This window comes from Coprinopsis cinerea (assembly GCF_000182895.1).
Source record: "Coprinopsis cinerea okayama7#130 chromosome 5 map unlocalized cont3.5, whole genome shotgun sequence".
Taxonomy (NCBI): Eukaryota; Fungi; Basidiomycota; class Agaricomycetes; order Agaricales; family Psathyrellaceae; genus Coprinopsis; species Coprinopsis cinerea.
This window is the reverse complement of record NW_003307540.1, coordinates 2,500,662-2,520,581: the sequence shown is the minus strand read 5'-3', so window position 1 is coordinate 2,520,581 and position 19,920 is coordinate 2,500,662. Positions and strand designations below refer to the sequence as shown.

Genomic DNA, 19,920 nt, shown 5'->3' with positions numbered 1-19,920 from the left:
TCTCCCGTAGTCAGACCCTGTCAGACCTGACGAATGTGTGTTCATGCCCAAAATCGGAGTTCCAGGACCAGGCCAACGCTGAGGATACGACATCTATTCTCATATCTTATCCGTCGCCGTAACGTTTTCTCGAAATTTGAATTGGGGCCATTCAAAACATCCCAGTTGCGATCTACACATGCACGTAAGAGGTTTACGAAGCGCACGGCGAAACTTTCTCCGGCTCCCCCTCCCTCGCGTACGCTGAAAAAAAAAGCAAACAAACGCGACTTCTTTTTCCACCCCGCCCGTCCAGACCCTCTCGACAACTTCCGAATCGCATTATCCTACGCGAATTTAGTTACATACATGTTACAATAATTTCAGGCTTTGCCTTTCATGTGGTGGTGCAGAAACGAAGAGCGTTGGGGATGCCTCGGCATTGTCCACCGTGCTGAAACGCTAAAATGCGTTCCAGGTTCACCGAGACGAAAAGGAAGCGACGAAACGAGAGACGTATCACCCACAATCCCTCGAATCCAAACGAGCGCCCATCGCGCGCCGGGCGCTGTCATCCGTCGTCCGGTCTCTCGGAGGCAAAAGTCACGCAAAATTCGCGACAAAAACAAGACAAAAAGCAAAGGAAAAATTACCAAACAACCCAAGCGCTCGAGGCCTCGCGGGTTCGGGATTCGGGAAACCGTAGCGCGTCCCCCAGTCGTTTGACTTGGACTCTTCTGTTTGAGCCCCTGAATTGCTTTCACAAAAAATAGCGTTGCACCGAAGCTCATACATCATATGTGTTCTAAAGCTCGGCTTCAACTTCCAAGCTCAACGTTCGCGTGAATGCAAGTGGCGCGCCCACGTTGGTTATGCGCAGAACGACGCCTCGGTTACAAATGTATTTGTGTGGTGTGGGGAAAGGGTTCCAATTCGAATTTCGGAGAAGGCGCTCCTGGCCCAGCCCAATCCGCGTCGTCCGTCCATCGGCGCTGTTTGGCACCCGCGCCGCGCTACCCCTGCACAACATGCGCGATCGCGACGGTACCCAGATATAGGCCCCCTCCTCCCCTGCCGAACCCGCCATGGACGGTCGCGTGTGGAGGATGGGTGCGCCGTTACGGGACACGGTGCGCGGTGCGTCCCTGAACCTGAATATCTGAGCTGGAATGAGTCTATAGTGAGTCCGAAGGGCCTACGCGCTTCAAGTCCAAGGGCCTGACGTACCAGTCGACGTTCCCGCGGATCCTACGTCCCTTACCTTTCATAAAACCGAGAGACGGTGGTGGCTAAGGGTGGGAGGATAGACAGGGTAGCGAGACCGCAGGCGTGTATGCGTCCCTCGTTCCCAGAGCGTACACCACAACTCGTTTCGAGGAATGTAAATGAATTGGTTTGGTGTTCCCACTGTGTGAAAGACCAGAAAACACGCGTTCTCGATGAATTCAATTACCCTAAGAGTCTTAACACGAGACAAGTACTCAGGCGTCGACAAGCGGGTGGGTCGTGCAGTTCAGAATTGATTTGTATTGGAGTCACTACCTACTGTATGAAATCGAGAGATAGAAAAGAATGATAAAGAAGATGTACTTAATGTCCCTACATACTACGCTAACTACTTACATAGATAAATAACAGTGGAAAGCAAGGGGCGCCTTTTTGTTGCAAACAGAGAGGATATCGATGTGTGATACAATGAGATGGTAGAGAAGAAAGATAATGAAAGGGGAAGGGTAGGATAGAACAAAAACAAGAAGAGGGTACGAGTTATCTACCGAAAGCAGAAGGTACAAGTACAACGAACGATAAGGAAAAATAGAAAAGCGCAGGATTGAATTCCCTTGAACTGATAAATAGAAGGAAAGCATTTTCACCATTCCATCGTCGAGACGGGAAAGACGAAAAGAACCTTCCAAAACGAATGAAAGTGTCCAAAAGAAAGTGAATGCAGAAAAGAGAGTGGTCCGTAGAGAGTGGAAGGGAGAAAACGAGAGCGAAAGTCAAGAAGAAATCCAATGAAAGGCGCGCCAAAGACGTACAAATTGGTGATACAATTTTGCCCTGGTGAGATATAATTGACATGGATGGGATATCGAAGCGTGAGTGGTTATACAATGATGAGGAATAAATAGGATGAGTGCTTTTGGAAGAGTCGAGGAGGGGGTATCGCAAGGCGCATACATCGAGCGCCGTGGGAGAAGGGGAATAATAGCGGGGCTGTAACAAGAAATTAAGAGAAAAAAGCAAAGTTAATAAATAAGTATAAATCCCCGAACCAAGTCTCAGACGAGTGTCAGCTTGCCCCGCCCCCTCCTTCTCCTTCCCCCGTCGTGCTCGTCGACGATGACGAACATCCAGGTCGCCATTCGCATCGGGGCGAACCACGCATCTATGCCGAGAGGGCAGTGGGCACGGTTGCCGGGCTCGAAAGGAGCTCCTGCGGTTGCACCGCTGGGCTGCCCTGTGCAGAGTTTCGTCGCATCAAGAAATAGTCTTCTTGCTGCTGCTGCTGTGCGTTGACTGATGGTGAGAAGTAGACGTCGGGAGAAGTATGCGACTTCCTTGGTGTGGGCTGTGTTCGCGGGCTTGGATGAGCACTGTTAACGCCGCTCAATGGATGCGTCGGAAGATTAGGAGTGTGCGGAACAGATCCTGGAGTCGATGGAGGTAGAGGCGCGGGCGAACCATGTAGCTGCGGTGATTGGGTGACGGAACCTGGAGTGCCCATTGACGCAATGTCCGAAAGAGGTGCGTTGGGCAAGCGAATGCCACCGTTCCCATTCGAAGCGCCGTTGGAGAGAGCAAGGTTCGATTGCGGGGGTGATGAGGATTCATCGCGGGAGAGGGGGAAAGGAGAGACGTTGGGCGAGTTGAACGAGGTAGGAGGTGCTGAGCCTGACGAGTACACGGACACTGAAATCCCGAATTAGTGACTGTAGGAAGAAATCTAAAAGGGAAAAATATTTACCAGAATCATCCCAATCGCTAGCACCACTGCCAGAATGCACCGAAGATGAAGAGGACACCGAGCTTCGGCGGACGAGGCCAAATTCGCGAGGCTCCTTCTTCACGGGACCGGTTGCGGGAGGAGAGTTGGTGGCAGCGACACCGTTTGTTCGGGATTTCGGACTGAGAGTCCTCTTTCCAGCCTTCCTTGCCTTGTTCCCTGCTCGGAGTTCATCGAAGCGAAGAGGTCGAGGACGCAGGTGAGTGCGTTCGTACAATCCACACTTGTTGCACACGATCTTGCCGGGATTCAAAGTCGAGCGACGCCAGCTGGGTGGCTCGGTTGTGTGGCAGTTGAAGCAGCGGCGACGGAGGTACTGGGTCTCCTTGGAAGCAGCATCGTCTGTATGTTGGACAGGCAGGCCGGTGTGGGGGGAGAGGTAGGTCATGGACATGGGGTAACCGGGGCCTTGCTGAGGATTGGCGGGTGGGGGTGGCTGGTGGTAGTAGGAAGACGAGGGATTCATGAGAGAGCCTCCCTCTTCGAGTTTGATGTTTCCATCGTCAAAGTCCCGGAAGCCTGCGTGGGGAGAGTTATTCATGAGCTGGGGTTCGGAAAGCGGAAGAGTTTCGGAGTAGAGGGATTGCTGGCGGATGGGATACATCTGGTGCTGTTGTTGCTGCTGGTGATGGTGCTGCTGCTGCTGGGAAGGGTAGAACTGGGGGACAGGTGGTTGGAGAGGAAGACCGTCGTCACGGTCCTGGCGAACATAGGGGAAGGTTGCTCTTCGCATCATTGGGAACTCGTGCTGACGCGCCTGCTGCTGCTGCCAGTTGTCCTGGTTCTGGACGTACTGGGGCTCCTGCGGGGGAAATTCCGGTGTGATTTGTTGAACATCCTGGTCGTAGAGTTCCTGGAGAAGCGAGCCTCTTGAGGTGTTGCTGTGAGTGAACTGGAAGGGTGCGGAGGAGGGAGGAGGTTGTTGGTGTTGTGACCAGGCATACTCTGGCTGGACGACGACTGCATTGTCGTCGTGGTGGTTGTGGTGGTGGGGATTGTGTGTGTCGTTGAAGAGGCGAACGCTGTGGTCCTCGATGACCTGCTTGAGGGGGAAGTTCATGATAGGCTGGTTCGGGGAAGGAGTTCTCGGAGCAGAGTTGTCAGAGTAGGTAGTGTAGGCGTCAAAGTGCAGACCATCCATGACAATGCTCAGCGGGTTTTTCAGAAGAGAGAGATAAAGGTGGTGGGATCGACCGGCCTTTGCTGTTCGATCGCCTCTCGCGTTTTGAACAAGTTGCCAGTTCCATTTTCAGACACATCCTCTTTGGGCACCAAGACCCTGGCCCGACTCAGATCTCGAGAGCCGATCCATGTCCTCCCACGCGTGACCTACGGATCGTGTCCTCCTCCAAATGGGGTTTACCAAGGACCCCGGACACCCTTTTCCCCTCAACAACCGTTTCCAATTTATTTTTTCTGCACGTGTCACCACAAGTAAACAACGCCGCTCCTCTGGGTTGCCCGCGGCGAGCGACTACGACTCTGTCTTCGCTTCTTGCACAGCTCCCTCCATTATCTTATCCAAATACTAAGCGCCGTTATTCGACTCGCTCTTCGTCGTGGCGATTCTAGTCACTGAGCTAATCCAACCACTGATATCGCACCAGAATTATCTCTTCTTCGTGCCTGGTCTGCTTGGGAAACAATGCACAGTCCGGCCCACCACCGGGCTCTGTCTGCCTGTCACTTTCCCTGTCTTAGCCTCCGAACCAGAAGGACTTGCCGATAAGACACCCGCGAGTCGTTATCTCGCAATGTCCGCTGCTACTCTTCACCGTGCCTACCTCGCTGTCGCTTTCCGAGCAAGCCCAGCCTTTTCCAAAATATTTCTGTCCCACTTTCCAACGATAATGACGGCCGTTACCGTTTCCGTCCACTTGTAACACACTGGTTCACGATTGGCCGCTTCTTTGACAAGGCAAGGGGTCCCCGCTCCTTTGCGTCTGCTCTGCCTTTTCTCCATCGTGGAGATGTCGAGATCTTTAGGTTCCATTTCTTCCAACAAGCGCTGTAGCGCTGGTGTAGTCCAACTCGAAACCCATATGCCATCCACTTCACGCGCAAGTGATTACAGGGGGGATACGTAAAGACTTGAATTGACTAACATAAGCTACGAACCCATACAACTGGGTTGTCCGTTTATACATATGCCCTTTCTTCGAACGTAGCCGATCCGGTGGACGCCGCACGCAGCCTTTCTCCACACCATTTACAGCGATGTGAAGATAAGTGCTCCAGCGTCACAATTCGATATGCTGTTAACGTTTCCCAGCTCCCCGAATGCAGTTGCCTCGAAGTTCTCGAGACCTGGCCCCTTTCTTTCAGGCTCTGCGAGGGGTTTGACGTCTTCCGTCATGTAGCGATGCTGTTTGCATGTGTAGGGTCTCGCTCCCATGCTGCTCGGTTACCTCATCACACCCCTCTCTTTTACAAACGGCAGTGTCCACCCGCTCCAAGAATCTCCGAGTCGACCCACCATGGGCTATTGACATACGGTGAGTATCGTTCTTCCACACAGCATACGCTTCACTCACTTCGAGCAACCTTTAGGCTTCTTGTGAGCAATCGTAACCTGTCGTAAGGCGAACTGACATCCTGACTCACTACCAGAATAGAAACTAGTGCTCTCCTTGGGAATTACATTAGGAAGCCAGACCGCCGGTGTTGTAAGTATTTTGTCGATACCCATTACATCCTAGGTATTTTTGGCTCGTTCGGAATGTAGGCCCCTCCTCCGTCCTTGGAAGCGGCGGGAATATGTTTTCCTCCATGTTCTTGGAGGAACCAAGCGGAGGTGACGATTAAGCTCGCGAAGGGAACACATTTTTGTCTGCGAGCGGATGCGGGGTACGTATGATAACTCGCTGAGCGTTCAGCTCGGTATTCTTCGTAGTACTTCGAATTCCTGCTTAGGCCTTTTCTCATCCTCTTCCCTCAACTTCAAGAACTCGCATTCTTCCCATCATCGTCTACTTTGTCCGCCTTTATCCACCTCCCCTATCACAAAATTCCAATGGCAGACTATTATCAGATATCAAGTTGTTCTATTTCCCTTCAAAAGAACGATGAGTAGGAGGAAACCCCGCAAGTCTCGGCCTTCCGTGACGACGCGTCGCCCGCTCTGCACTGATTTTTGTTCGACACTGCTTTACTAGTTTCGAGGGTACTACTGTGCCATCCAGGACTAGGACTTGCCATGATCCATCAAGGCAATATCAAGAAGACCTTCCTCTGATCCTTCCCCGTAGGTGTGTGTCCAATCTTTTATGAACGGTCTTTTGTTCCGAGTTCATTTCTGGATAATGTCAATACACTGATATTTAACACCGATTTTGCCCATTTTGGCTCGCAATGTACATAACGACGACCGCAAGGTTCCGGGGTTTCTCTTTCAGAGAAGCAAAAGACAAGGCGACGAAATGACAAGGTCGACACAGGCACGGCCAAACGGTGTGCTTAATACCTCCTTGATTCAAGGCTGGTCGTTAACAAGAGGCTATGATCGACCCAGCCGGGAAGCCTATCGCGTCCTTGTACGTCGCGTGTGTGCTGTGCTGTATGTATGTGGGGCCCCTGGATTGTAGGCGTCTTCACAACGATCGAGGATCCAGAGCCCGCGTCTCAACAGAGTTAAGCGCCCATCACGGACTGCAGCTTAGCCCTCCGCATACGGATGATCCAACCGTCCAACCGGTACTACCGCACGACTAAACCTCTCTGTGTATGCGCCTACTGAGAGTAATCCATCTGTCGTCGCTGATGTTGAATTTTTAGTGTGATTTTGAGAAGTGACAGAATCGGGCACGGAGAGCAACCTGGCCCCGGACATTGGTGTGGTTTTGAACATCTTTTGGCAAAGGGAAGCGCTGGTTACGCTAGGCCAAACCACTTACTTATTCTCTGTTGTTTATCTTCTGGCACACCGAATGTTCGTCTCCTAACTTGTTTAACTCCAGCCAAGTTGTCGACTGCTCATTCACCACCCATCCTGCGATCATGGAACTTCCGTAACCTCAACGACAAGCCATCTCGCTAACACGACCCCCACTCTCCACTCCACGCCGGCAAATTACAAATAATAGTTAAGGAAGTATATGATGATCTCGAGCCACCATCTCGAGTTAGAGTCATCTTCGGTTCGGGGCATCGGGGAATATTGCCCATCTAGATGTGAGGAAAGGAGCGTCATTGCCAATTCAATCGGTTCATCATCATCTCCATGACTGGTATTTACTTATCGAGATACTGTATCTCCCTGGAGAGGGATGCCCGAGGCTGGGTCTACTCAGTTGGCGTATGTGTGTTTCGCCCCGACGGCCGACCCAAATGCGGTAGAGTCAAAGTCGGTTAACTACGCTATCATTCGAGTAGGAGGACGTGTGTTAGAGGGTACTACGACGCTTTTGACGCCGTGATATACATCGAACCCCGGCCTTTGGATTCGTTTCGTCTCGATTAACTTCTTCGAATTCTGACCATCCCGGGCTAGACGGTAGACGCCTAAACTCGACTTCACCGCGTCTTCTTGATCTATATCCTATAGATAGACGGACCCTCATACCTCACACCACTTGGATACCCACTCCCCTCTCGAAGTCGAAGCTGGTACTATCTTCGGACGGGATTTGAAGACAGGACCAAGTGCGGGTACAAGCTGATAACGATCGACATGAACTTGAATAGCCATTTCAATAAACTCCTTTGGTATTCATTCAGTCGTCATGCTTCTTTCTCTCCTTCGAGGGCAGTGATGGATGAGCATTGATGAGTCCTGTTTCCGGCCTACGACAATTTACGGAAATCTAAATATACAACAAGTGGGCGTGGGCGCCTAGGTTTTGACGGAGTCTTCCGTCACTTGATTCTTCTGCGACTCCTAAGATGTGGAAATCGTCCTCTGCCGCCCATTTTGTTACGATGTCACATTCACTTACGCTCCTGACTACTTACTTCCAGCGCTCATAAGTACACAGCAAAAATATTACGACACCGACGTCCCAAATCGACACACCAGGGCTCAGAGGCCGAGCCTATTGGCAACCGCCTTCGCCACCGGCGCTATCGAGGGTTCAAGCAGACGTCGAACTCGGAACTTCCTAGGTTTCATTATTGTGTCCTTTCATTCTCTCTGTTCTCGCATTTCCTTCGGGTGAATCGGAAGTAAACTCTGTGAGTAGGTACGAGTAACCACATTTCTTTTTCGAGTCACACCGTATCGTAGACATGTGGTGGACGCTTTGAAGCTTTCACTGACCAATAGGCAACTTCGGCGAGAAAAAGTCTACCCCCTGTTGATGATCGTTTGTTCATCCGTCGTGCTCACATCTTTAATTAGCTTAGTCGATTCAATCACGTCAGTTCAATTCTGGTAATTTGCATAGATTCATCCATCTCAACCAAAGGTCGTTTATACAAAGCAGCGAACCCACCAACTCTACACTTTGATACTACTCAACCGGCAACGTCATCCACACCACACAAGAACTTGTTTCTTCTGGTAAAATCCTCCACATCGGAAAACGACATGATCCTTCTGACGTGAATCCGATATCTATCTGCGTTCTGACTTGGCTGGGATCCCAGGTCTGAAGGAGGTCGCTTAAGAAGAAGTGGGTAACTGAGTACATAGCCTGTGTGCATTGGTTAGTGCTTGATCGTTGAAAGCGGTCGTTGACTTAAATGAAAGAATATTGATGGCTGGGATCCGAGATGTGTAGTCCGGGGTATCGAAATTAGCGCGTCCGAGACGCGTCGCCTGTGAAGGAGAAGTCTCCAGGACGTTTAGTGGCCGGAAACACCTTGCACCTGTTGAGCGCGAAAATTACACATATCGCATCAATTCCACCCTTCATGCCAGACACTCGAGCTGTGCTAAACGATGGATGGTGGCGGCAATCGCGGGGCTAGTCTCTTCGTCACCAATAGCCCACTCCGCGCCGGAGAACAATTGGGTGCACCGACACTAAAGCCTATGACTTTTGACCTAATTAACGCGTCCTAACTGAGTAGTAAGCTCACTTCAAGTGCACTCAATGGGTCAAGTTTAGCATGATATACGTATCTACGGGGTACCCACAGAAGCTCCCCGCTGCAGGCGCCCACTCGAAGAGAAAACTTTCCCTCTCGAGTATTCTTAGCACATATGCCAGTGCGCAATAACCAAGCGACTTACGTATATGTCACTCGACGCCCGTGAACTCGGGCCCCTCAAAGCCCACCGCTTGGCTAGAGAGGAAGAGTCGAACTTGTTCCAGGATGACAGCTTCGTGTCAAAGGAGGGTTGCACTGCATAGCCTTTGGGCATGCTAATGGCTCCATGGGCGTTTGACGAGATTTTCCGACCTTCACGGTGACTAGCTGGGACGTGTATGTAATTGAAGCGAGGTACGTATGTAGCCACTCCGAGCTATCCTCATTGAGCGTCGGAACCAACAAACTGGGGTATGGGTGAGACGAAGGAAGAGAGGGAAATAGGTAAGTCTGACCTCATTCGAATCGAAGCGATCTGGGAGCTGGGTGTCACCATTGGAATGGAGGCTTCGTTGCAGGGCACGACAGTTACACGACATAACTGACTCCCAGCTCAGAACCTTCGAAATTGACGACTTTGCGAGGTAGGGACTATCTTCTGTGACCATCTGTACAAAATCCCACATGCCAGTTAAGCTTGCCTTTGTGCAAGATCTGGGCGGTTGGCCTGCAGATCGGAGCTTCGACCAAACTGAGGAGGATTCTCGGATGGGCGGGTCGAAGCCGGTGATGGTGTGTATTCCGGATTGGGAATTCAAAGTCCGACGCGCCCTCTGGTCGAACGACAGCGCGACCCGACAGGGGGTTCGTTTTGGACGACGACGACGCGACAACGGCGACCAGCTTGCTCAACTCGTTATTGCCTACTGATACCCTCGAGTCTTGGCGGGGCGGTTGGTCTAGATGCACGAAATGGTGACGCAGCGTTGACTAGGATCTCGAAGATTGGAAATATCTGCCTCCAACGACCCCAAGCTCCCGCTGGTGTTCGAGCTCCTGATGGATCTCATAATGCAAAGTCCTCGGTCACTGCGCTCCGCTGTATTCCATTCTTGAGGCAGTGAAACCACTTTGCTAGGTCCTGCGCCGTGGGCTCGCGCAGCTGCCTCTGGCTTCTCGGCCAATTACACGTCCAGGAGCCACCGGCCTTTACGGAGTCTAGATGGATGTACTCTTGGTGCCTGGTGGTACCCTTCTTGCCATCTATTACCTCAATTTGCCCCCAAGCGCTCCACTTCCTTTCGAGCCTCGTCATGCCAGGACGCTGGTGCCTAATCGTAACCCACGTTCCGAGGATATTCCTGGCCCCCAGTGGCTCGCAAGGTGCTCTCTCTGTTTCAAGACAGTTCTATCTTTAACCTCGGACGACCTAGGGTGGGATAGTATAATGGCTTTCCAACCGGTCGTCGAAGGGTTCTCGTCATTCACATTCGTTTGACAGGTTCGTGACGTCTATTGATGGATTTCGCAACGAACCCCTCGTCCAGGAACCCGTCATCCCAGCCTTCGATTCAATCAAGGATCCCATCGCCATCGTTGAAGCCAATGCCATAATTAGCTCCCCGGCCAGGGAGAGCATTCGAGCCTTTCAAGCCGTCGATATGAAGGTATTTTGGTGCGTGTTCAACTTTGCTTGGATGCTCCAGGCGTATAGTTTCTTTACCCAGGGCTCCCAAGCTCGTAATTGACACTGTCACCTCGGTTGCGAGAACCCAGCCTTTGCTTCGATTCTCGTCATTGAAACATGGGTGCACTTCTTGAAACACATCCCAGTTCGAGATTGACAGATCATTCCATACGCGCTTAAGAATATGTGATTTTTCCATCCCCATGTGGCGTTCTTTCACCTTTATTTCGGGTCGGAGGTTGTTATATGATGTTCCCTTGCTGACTGACTCTGAAGCCTGTTTCTTTCGGACATGACGATGGCTATGTCGTGGCTTGACCAAGGGGGATCAAGTTGGTTACGGATCCGTGCTCGCCTGTGACTACCGCTCACTTTGTGTGCGACTTTGGACCTCGATGCAAAGAAATTCTTGTACAAGCGCGCAGGATGATCTAACATGTCGCCTGTGTCAATGATTAATCAGCTATGTGAATGAGGAGCAGAAAGCGCTCCTTGTCTACATTTGTAGCCAACATCGCCTTCAGAAGCCATATGTGTGTTCCCAACCACAGAACGTGTCACACCTGTCGCCTTATCGAACCCGAGGTCTTGTCACTAAGGTGCGGTACATTTCGTCTGCTATCTCACTCGGCTGCTCTGCCATCCCCGTCTATTCTGTGCTTTAGGTTTTGACCTTCCTCTGAGCGCACTTGGGGAGCATGCACGCTCCGCAAAGTGGGAACCATTCAGCGTTGTCTTGCGACCGATGAGCGTCTCGTAAGTCTCCCAACACTCTCGAGTACTATCTTCCACCAGGGATATGATAACGTCCTGCAACGTGAAAGGATATGCATATCCAATTGACGGAACGAGGATGTAATTAAGAATGTAAACAGGGTGCCAACTGAAACCTATCCTGGTTTAGCACACTTGGGTCTCGTGGACCCATTCTCTTTTCAATAAGAGCGATCAGCAACATCGCCCTGCCACGTTTCTTGTATTGGCCAAACTACGAATACCAAGGTTTGAATGGGATCTCTTACAATGGGCAACCCGGTCATTCGTCGTAAAGGGCTGTGTTCGCACAGGAGATAATTTATGGGCGCCTATCAGCTAGCTAATTGTTCCCAAACTCCGTGACATCGGTGAACAACGTAAAGTCGCCGCAGCTGATGGTATTGGTTAAAGAACGATGCGCTGAGGCAGGGTAGAGCGGATGCTCTACCGTCTATGGCCCATGATTAAATTAAATAGAGTATCAAAGAGTTGGCTAGAGATATTGAACTACTTAGTATGTATTGGATCTGTGTCAGTGTCCCCGAGGGTTTCTTCGCGGGCACGGGAACTTCGGAACGCACAAAGCCACTACTTCCTGCGATTCTTGCGACGCTCTGACCGTTGTTTCTGACATTCGGGACAGTACCACTTGTCTGGGAGAGGGGTTTTGACTCCGACGCAACTGATGTGGAACTGGGAAGGATCGACAGTTAGTACGGGGTCCAAGAGACATGAACAGGATGGAGTAACAGGAATATGCGAGAGAGAGAGATGAACTTACCCATTGGTATGGACAGTCGGCATTGTCGCAGCCAATCATCTGGGAATAGAGCGTCAACTTAACCTTCAGTACGCAAAGAGTGTCGCACTTACGTCTCCGTAACTTTGCTTCTGGCAGAAACAGTACAACGTAAGGTCCTCTTCTTCCTCGCCTTCGTCATACTCTTCCTCGGCCGGTACATCTTCCACTTCAGGCTCTGGTTGTACCTGGGCTTTGGTATGGTGACGTGAACTATGAGCCCGTGCACTCGTCGCAACAGGCGAAGGTGCAGGCAGCTTAATGGATGGAGTACCATTAAGTCGACGCTCTGCGTTTTTTAGGACAAATGAGTCAACGGATCCTCAAGAACAAGTTCGGTTGCTTACTCTTGTTGCCGTGTAGTGAAGGGACAGAGGTAGCAGGCGGGGTCCCTGCTCGGATAGCAGATACCGAATCCGCGGACGCAAAGGTGCCACTCAAGGCAGAACGCAAACTCTCGCTGATCTGCGCTGCGGGGTTTGGGCCTCCAGATAGCGACGCTTCGAAGGTTCCTGTCAATACTTGCCAAAGGGACAATATCTGAAAAAATAACACGCACGTTGTATGTCTTCCGGATGTTCGCCTTGGAGGGTCCGAACCCGGACGACGTCTGCGTCGAGGCGGGCTTGTGCCCGGCTCAGCAAAGCTATCAGCCGTTTTGCGAGCTCTATTTTCTCGTTATTGAGTACTTCGACCAGGGCATAGGCTGCTGCGATGCGTTCGGGAAGGTGTGCCTTGGAATTCCCGCTGTTCCCTTGGCCATCATTTCCAGACGAGGCCTGGGAGGAGGTAGCATTGAACCCGCCTTGGTTACTTTGGCGGAGGGAATGTTTAATGTATCGATTCTGGTCCTTCACGATATCAGCATTGAGAGCTGAGGTCAGAAGTCGACCCGGAGGCGAAGCAAAAATGGTAAGCTCCACTGTGGCCCTGGTAAGAAAAGAACACCGGACTGACCATGACACCGTTTCTCGAGATGGCGGATCTCGCCTAGAATGTGCTGTACTTCGTTGGGCAAGTTATCCAAACCTGGAGAGACGTGGTCAAAGTAAGTTTCGCTGAAACTCGGCAACTAAATCACGAGAAAGTAGCAGGTCGACGTGGGGACGCTGTCAATGCCACTCAATAGTGCCAAAGTCGCGACAACTTTGTAGCACATGTAGATGCGTATCTACTTGAGCGTTTTGCTCCCATGGCTCGACGTGGCTCGGTCTACCTTAATTCTCAGACGAAGAAGACAGCACTGACTTGAAACGCATTCTGCAGCCACATTAGCAGCTTCTTCGAGATTCGAATTGGTAACCGCGGCCATGGATGCTGTGTCGTCTTGATCTGTAAGCCAGAAAAAGAGTATTTTTCATCAGTCCTCGTTCAGTACGCGTGGAAGTCAAATGAAGGGCTCGACTACCTACCTGTCGGGCGAGTATTATATTGTAATGTCTTCTCTACTTATGAGATAACTCCCTGAGTGCTGGTCCTTTTCAAATTTCCACCCTTTGCAATTTCAACGGCTGCGGTGGTGCGTGAAGTGGAGTCTGGGAAGAACAAAGTCATTCAAGGTGTCTCGGATCCTGGTGTGAAAGTTGATAATCGATGAGTCGGTAAGCGCCAACTCAACGTGTTGAAGATCAACCTAGATATTAATCCTTCAAAGGGGCAGCATTGTTTACAATTTACCTGCCGTGTCACTGCCAGCACACGAGCCTGCCTGATCGATGGACCGACACCGGCCTCGCGGACTGACGCAGGGTGATATCACAAAGCAGCTCACGTACTCCCTCCCGAGGACACATTCTCTACGGCCACTGGGATCCAGAACAAAGGCAGAAGCTAGCAAAGTCTATCTCAGAAGATGCCGCGCCAGGTACCAGGAGATAAAGGTAGTTCGAATTGTATACAAGAAGCTCTGAATCTACGGGAGCAGGGGCCTCCGAAGCTCGTCGTTGACGTCGAGAAGGAGGACTGAGGTAGTACTTCAAACTGCCGGACATCGAAAAGGAAAAAGAATCGTACCAAAAGCAACTTATCAGGCTTACTGGAGTGGCTAATTAACATGGATCAATCGTCGGGGAATCAAGTGGTCATAAAGTGGAAACCCCCTGATACCAGGCTTTTAAAAAAGTATGATATTCTTTCAAAGCCAATTTGAATAGTTCGCGTTTCAACGGCTTGGGCAGGCCCGCGAGCGAGCTATTGGGAAGGAACAAATGGCGGCAAGTACTGGTCGATACTTAATGGTGAAGAACTCTAGGCGCCTAAATCGATGCTTGTCAGCAGCACTTTACTCAGAGTTTTTTGGAACCGATCAAAACGACTGTCGTGTTTGCCTCTACAGACAATTCACCACCTTGGGGACGGGAAGTCACAGAGCTCAAAGGACATCAGCTGAGTGACCCAAATTCGTAGAGATCTTTGTAGTCAAATAAACGGAAGGCAAAACGATTTTGCAGCGTCTGTGTCAGAAGTCGACCGACGTAAAACAACTCGCCCAGTCGCTGCGCCAGGCATGGGTCCTATCGCAACGCAGGCATTGCCACCTTGGTCTGGCATAAGTAGGATGGCGTCACTTTCGATATCCCATGGAGAAACCCTCAAGGCTTAGACTTGAAGGTGATTTCGGCCCTTAGGAGGGACAAAAATAGCTCAATTTTAGTCTGAAGCTTCCGCATTGCTGGGTGTGACCTGAGACCAACATCTAGATATACCGGAGGCAGCAAGGGGGGTTAAACAGGCGTCAAGTATAAGAAGGAAGGGCTCACTAGCACACGAGGCCTCCAATGGAGCTTGGAGCAGTGGGTTCCTTCCCGAAATGCTTCTCCAGGTTAGAAGAAGTCATAATGACCCAGAAGGTCCCTGGACATCGAAAATAGTCGCGAAACAGGCACCAGCTGGAGAAGCCCAGATGTCATTGGTGCTAAATGACAATGCGAAACACCAAGAAGGTTGGCAAAAGGTACCGTGAAGCAGAATGAAAAATTCGAAGGGTTCAAGTTCGCATTTCTCGGTAGACTTGGTGACCTAAAATGTGCACCAGAAAGGGGAGACTCGGACAGCCAGATGGGGCGCTCGTTTCAGCCGTTTGCCTTCATCATCCGAGTAGGCTCCAGAGAACGATAACAAAGAGCGGGAGTGATGGCAGTGTCGAAGCCACGAGTTCCCGTGAATGTCGCGTCGCTGCGATACTCTCGGAGGGCCATTCCTGGTTAGTTCGACTTTAGAATGTCCACAGGAGCGCTTTTCCTCGATAGAGAAGTTCTTACTACCGTCATCCCAGTGGCGTCGGATAGCTCACCCTGGCATACTCCGCTGGGGGATGATTCAGATGTACCAGTGCAATACGAATCTAGAAATGAATGAGGGATGGGCCGGGCACCCACCTTGAACGTTGGATACAGAATCAAGGATCCCTGCTGAACGTGTCCCCGAAATTGAAGGTGAAATGCTCAACCTGAGGCTCGAGTCAACAAACAGGGTTTCGGCAAACGGCGGGCCTGTCACCCGTCACGCGTCACGGGCGGCCCACAGCCGGGATCCGGGACTGTTCTTCCGTACAACAGCCGCCCACGGTCGTCACAGTGGTCCTCCACGTACCATGCACTCGTAGCCAGTGTGCTGCCAGAATACCATAACCAGGCCTTCCTTTGTGTCCCTAAAGTCTCTGGACATTTCTCCACACGGCCAGGGAGCCGCTAACCTGCCATGTCGTTCGAACATGCCTCCGTAACGAAAGGTTTGTGCTCGAGATAGTCCTGGACATAAAGTTGGTTACTGAAGTCTGAGCATACAACAGGGCTGATAATGGCAAGCGCACTGACGTCTATACTTGTTGGTGTGTTTGATGTAAAGCACTATTTTCACCTCCAGGTACGGACTGGACTTCAAGATCTCCTGGTGGTCGGGATATCCTAACGGTGGACTCGATTCCAGTTCGTTCCCCACATATCAAGGCATCACCAGGTATGTGCCATCCCTCAACGTTATGCGTATGCTTCTGAACACAACCCGTTGCCTAGTACTGGCGTCTCTTGACCCACAACCTCGCGTTTGTCAACTCGAGTGATCTCTTTCTCGGAATCGTGATATTCGGGACTATCGGGGTCGAAGTCGAGAGGCGGTTTGGAAGTGTCAAGTTCGCTGTGTGTATCTTGCCCTTATCTTGACGCTCAATGCCTAACGGGGAGCTCCAACAGTCGTTTGCTATCGTGACGTTGTTGGTTGGGACACTGCTGGAATTCATAGCCTTGATTCTTTTCCACCAAGTGGGCCTCAATCACATCGCATTGGGGCCGTCACTACTGGCCTTCAGCACCCTATACCAGTATTCAAGGATAATCCCGACTGTCTACACATTCAAGATCTTCGGGGTCCCTCTCAATAGCAAAACCTTCAATTACTTTTTAGGTTTCCAGGTTCGTCCTTTAGGCATTTACGAAAGCCCTAAACATATATTGACACAAACGCTTTAGCTAGCCATCAGCCGTCTTCCTGGCTCTGCGACAGTGGCAGCCATAGGTGTGATGACGGGTCAAATCTACCGTTCAGATCTGGCAGGACTCAAGTCGTACCGAATCTCACCATCGACTGTTCGGTTTGCAGAGAAGTTCCTGGCACCATTAGTGGGTTCACTTAGGGCGCCCCGTAGAACAAACCGAGCACTCCCCGACGATATGGGTAGTCGTCCGTGGGCGGGTTTAGCTGCACCCGCCGACGAAATCATCACAACCGCCAGACCATCCGCACCTAGTGACACCACCGCCGCAAGAAATCGCCCGAGTGCTGATGCACCTACTGCCAATTCGACATCCATGATGCGGGAATGGGTCAACGAGTTGACTGGGAGATCAGAGAATACAAGTGCTGGAGTGAGAGCCCCGTCAGAGGCGGAAATTGCTCAGCTCACTAGTATGTTCCCCGATCTCGACCGAGAAGTGGTTATCGCTGCTCTTCAGAGAAGGTTGGTTTCCGCAAACCATCATCTATCGACAAACACTGACACCATCTCTCTTCGGCAGTGCCAACACTACAGGAGCAGTAGAGACACTACTGTTGTCGCAACGATAGTAACCCATTCGTCCACGCGAGATTTCCGGTGTTGTGTCTCGAGCTGAATCTTCCGCCCTCTGGTCAATTGCTCCTCAGGGGTCTACGTCAGTGACAGGAAACACTTTCGCCGTCGCGCCATCTGTTACACCTTGGTTCACGGTGGTTCCTGGAAACACGGCGGTGGACAAGTAGCTCCTGGTAAAATGGAACAAAATGCTCTTCATCTCCACCGACGTCTGTGGCACAGAGCGATGTTTCAAGACGGTGAATAAAATATCAAATGAAAATGCGAAACGCTGTCGCTTAGGCTGCCTTCGGGTAAGCCCCGTTCGCGCTTGGGATTCACAGTGTCTCTCATCGGGAAAGCGAAAATGGATTATCTCGAACGCGTTGGTAAGGACCAAGATTTTGTATGCACTCCAAGGTGTATGGTGGGCATCAAAGGACCGTGGACTAGTATCTACATCAACGTTCACTGCGTTGATTTCGGCGACACATATCCAATCACGCCTCGTCCTCGTCTTCCTCCTCCGATCCTTCATCCTCGTCTTGTTCGACAAAGGTATCTTGGGGCACGGAGTACAAACGGATTACAGGCTTAATTGAATAGTCAGTCAGTTGCACATCCCCATTCAACGAAGTATAACACGTACCTTGTTGGGATCCTTAACCAAAACGTACTTGCCCTCGGGCATCTTCATACACATATCGATGATGGTACGAACGATACCCCATCCATTGGCCAATGAGACGTTCAATTGGGCGGCAAAGTCTGTGGGCCTGATTGAAGTCGTACTCAAGACGACGTGACGGGTGTTGTCACGAGGGTTAGCACGAGAGACATATCTAAAATTAGAGTCGTGCGGCAGTTAGTATTATAGATTTGATGGGATGGTGATGGAAAAGAGCGGAGAAAGCGCCCGACGAGAGACAGCATCACATACCCGATCTTCATGAGATCAGCGCCAGCCAAGATGCTCTGCACAGTCCATTTGGCGAGCTTGCAGCTGTTGTTCTTCATTTCGGTAGCGACGACGGCACCACGCTGGGAGTCGAGCTTGGTGCGCCAGTCGGGGGCGCCTCCTGAACCTTGAGCACGGGGGTCGAACTCGTTAAGGGCGCGAATGGTGACGAGGCCTTGTCCCTCACGGGGATTTCCTTGACCAGGAGAATAGGCGTCTACTTCTGTTCGGACACACAGCCTGATGTCCTCGTCTTCAGTAATACCAAGATCGAAGAGACGGTATCGGTAACCGCAGGAAGCCAAAGGCTCAGTCTCGTCCGGTCCGTAGAAGGGGTTGGCATGAGCAAAGTCAATAGCAGGAGGGGGCGGTGTCTCGATGACAGTTTGGAACCCAAAGTTTTGATTGATGTAGGTGGCTTCGAGGGAGAGAGAGGTAGCCGTGTTGATTGAGGCAGTCTCTGGAACGACCGGCTTCTCGTTGGGGTTGTTAGGGTTGGGAGGTGTGGGGTCTTGAGGAGGATCGGCCGCATTCTCGTTGACCGTGACAGTATCGAAGGGACCGCCATCCCTCTTGTCGAAGAACAAGTTATTCCCTTCTCGTACGATCACGATGTCCCAAGGGTACACCGAACGAGGAGCACACATCAAGACGGAGAGGATGATGTCGGTCGTGTAGACGTTACCGACGTTCTTGCTAACGAGCTATTTGAAACGGTAAATAAAGACGCCAACAGAAGGTCTGTTGGAATTTCACTAACCTGTTGGATCACAGGATCATCTGAAGTAGTGGGATTGTATTTGATACGATCCACCAATTGGAGAGGTCGCTCAGTCTTGGTAGTAATACGGTCATAGGTTTTGTCGTAAGCAAAGATGCGGCCGTAAGAATCACTGAATCTCGAGTGAGAACAAGATAAGACAGGAAGTCGAGAAACCATACGCACAGCTCATCGGGTTCATCAACTTCGAGTCGCAATTTTGCGAGGCGATGAAACTCGATTTCTTCGAGCACTTGCCAGGAGGGTGAGATGACAACAGATGATTCTCGAGTGCGATTGTTCTGAATTGAATGGAAAATCAGAAGGGGGTTCGTTGCTTTTTCACGAACAAGAAGCACCTTTTCCCAATCCCTCCAGCCTCTCCTGCCGCTCGCGACAGTCCTCTGCATACCGCCCCTTCCACCAGAAGTTCCTCCACGGCCACCTCGAGCACCGCCCCTGGAAGTATAGCTGGTTCCTCTGACACCTCCACGGCCTCGGCTGAAACCAGTTCCTCGTCGAGGAGCAGTAGCCTTGTTGTCGACAAGCGAGAATGAAGATTCATCTTCAGCATGGAAGTAGGCGAAGGCACTGGCAGTTCCACTGCCGAACGCCTGGGCACCGTCGCGTCTTCGTCCGGCAGCTCCAACTCCCCTATTAGCTTGAGCAGAGAGACCCTGAGCAGCCTGCCTGCCATCTAGGGCCAACTCGTTCCAGTCTGCGACTCGACCAAGCTTGTCGGATTTTGCAAAGGGTGCATAAGGAATATCCTTGAATTTGAATTGTTCTGGGAAGTTGGTCGAGGTCGATGGTCCCCAGCCACCATCTGGATTGTCGTGAATAGTTGGCAACGAAAACGAGGCCATTTTTTTAGTTGGTCGTTCTTGGTCGTCGTCGTCGATAAGATCGCGAGTCGCTTTTGATTGTAACAAAAAATTCAGTCTCAGATAATTCGCG

At 51.1% G+C, this 19,920-nt stretch overlaps 7 protein-coding genes across 7 annotated transcripts; 1 reads left to right on the top strand and 6 right to left on the bottom strand.

Moving 5' to 3' along the window:
* Positions 1-2,049: 2,049 nt before the first annotated feature.
* On the bottom strand, positions 2,050-4,144 carry CC1G_01461 (hypothetical protein). Its single transcript, XM_001837497.2, has 2 exons — positions 2,948-4,144; positions 2,050-2,892 (listed from the first exon to the last, which is right to left on the bottom strand). Exons 1-2 carry the CDS (start codon positions 4,125-4,127, stop codon positions 2,369-2,371), a joined length of 1,704 nt encoding a protein of 567 aa, XP_001837549.1. The 5' UTR covers positions 4,128-4,144; the 3' UTR covers positions 2,050-2,368.
* A 1,163-nt stretch (positions 4,145-5,307) lies between these two features.
* On the bottom strand, positions 5,308-5,675 carry CC1G_14694 (hypothetical protein; the record flags this gene model as incomplete). Its single annotated transcript, XM_002911219.1, has 2 exons — positions 5,308-5,468; positions 5,591-5,675. 2 exons carry the CDS (start codon positions 5,673-5,675, stop codon positions 5,308-5,310), a joined length of 246 nt encoding a protein of 81 aa, XP_002911265.1.
* Positions 5,676-8,767: 3,092 nt separating this feature from the next.
* CC1G_14693 (hypothetical protein) lies at positions 8,768-9,290 on the bottom strand (the record flags this gene model as incomplete). Its single annotated transcript, XM_002911218.1, has 2 exons — positions 8,768-8,791; positions 9,159-9,290. The coding sequence occupies 2 exons, from the start codon at positions 9,288-9,290 to the stop codon at positions 8,768-8,770; spliced, it is 156 nt and encodes a 51-aa protein (XP_002911264.1).
* A 732-nt stretch (positions 9,291-10,022) lies between these two features.
* CC1G_14692 (hypothetical protein) lies at positions 10,023-10,550 on the bottom strand (the record flags this gene model as incomplete). Its single annotated transcript, XM_002911217.1, has 2 exons — positions 10,023-10,348; positions 10,493-10,550. The coding sequence occupies 2 exons, from the start codon at positions 10,548-10,550 to the stop codon at positions 10,023-10,025; spliced, it is 384 nt and encodes a 127-aa protein (XP_002911263.1).
* Positions 10,551-11,987: 1,437 nt separating this feature from the next.
* Positions 11,988-13,510, bottom strand: CC1G_01460 (hypothetical protein; the record flags this gene model as incomplete). The annotated part of the gene is made up of 7 exons (XM_001837496.2): positions 11,988-12,092; positions 12,181-12,219; positions 12,273-12,487; positions 12,546-12,698; positions 12,758-13,120; positions 13,156-13,227; positions 13,447-13,510. 7 exons carry the CDS (start codon positions 13,508-13,510, stop codon positions 11,988-11,990), a joined length of 1,011 nt encoding a protein of 336 aa, XP_001837548.2.
* Positions 13,511-15,897: 2,387 nt separating this feature from the next.
* Positions 15,898-17,433, top strand: CC1G_01459 (hypothetical protein; the record flags this gene model as incomplete). Its single annotated transcript, XM_001837495.2, has 8 exons — positions 15,898-15,928; positions 15,989-16,062; positions 16,126-16,155; positions 16,212-16,334; positions 16,389-16,607; positions 16,665-17,152; positions 17,225-17,258; positions 17,338-17,433. The coding sequence occupies 8 exons, from the start codon at positions 15,898-15,900 to the stop codon at positions 17,431-17,433; spliced, it is 1,095 nt and encodes a 364-aa protein (XP_001837547.2).
* Positions 17,434-17,745: 312 nt separating this feature from the next.
* Positions 17,746-19,865, bottom strand: CC1G_01458 (eukaryotic translation initiation factor 3 subunit 7; the record flags this gene model as incomplete). Its single annotated transcript, XM_001837494.2, has 6 exons — positions 19,323-19,865; positions 19,150-19,265; positions 18,964-19,096; positions 18,186-18,907; positions 17,895-18,087; positions 17,746-17,838 (listed from the first exon to the last, which is right to left on the bottom strand). Exons 1-6 carry the CDS (start codon positions 19,827-19,829, stop codon positions 17,746-17,748), a joined length of 1,764 nt encoding a protein of 587 aa, XP_001837546.2. The 5' UTR covers positions 19,830-19,865.
* Between the last annotated feature and the right edge of the window lie 55 nt (positions 19,866-19,920).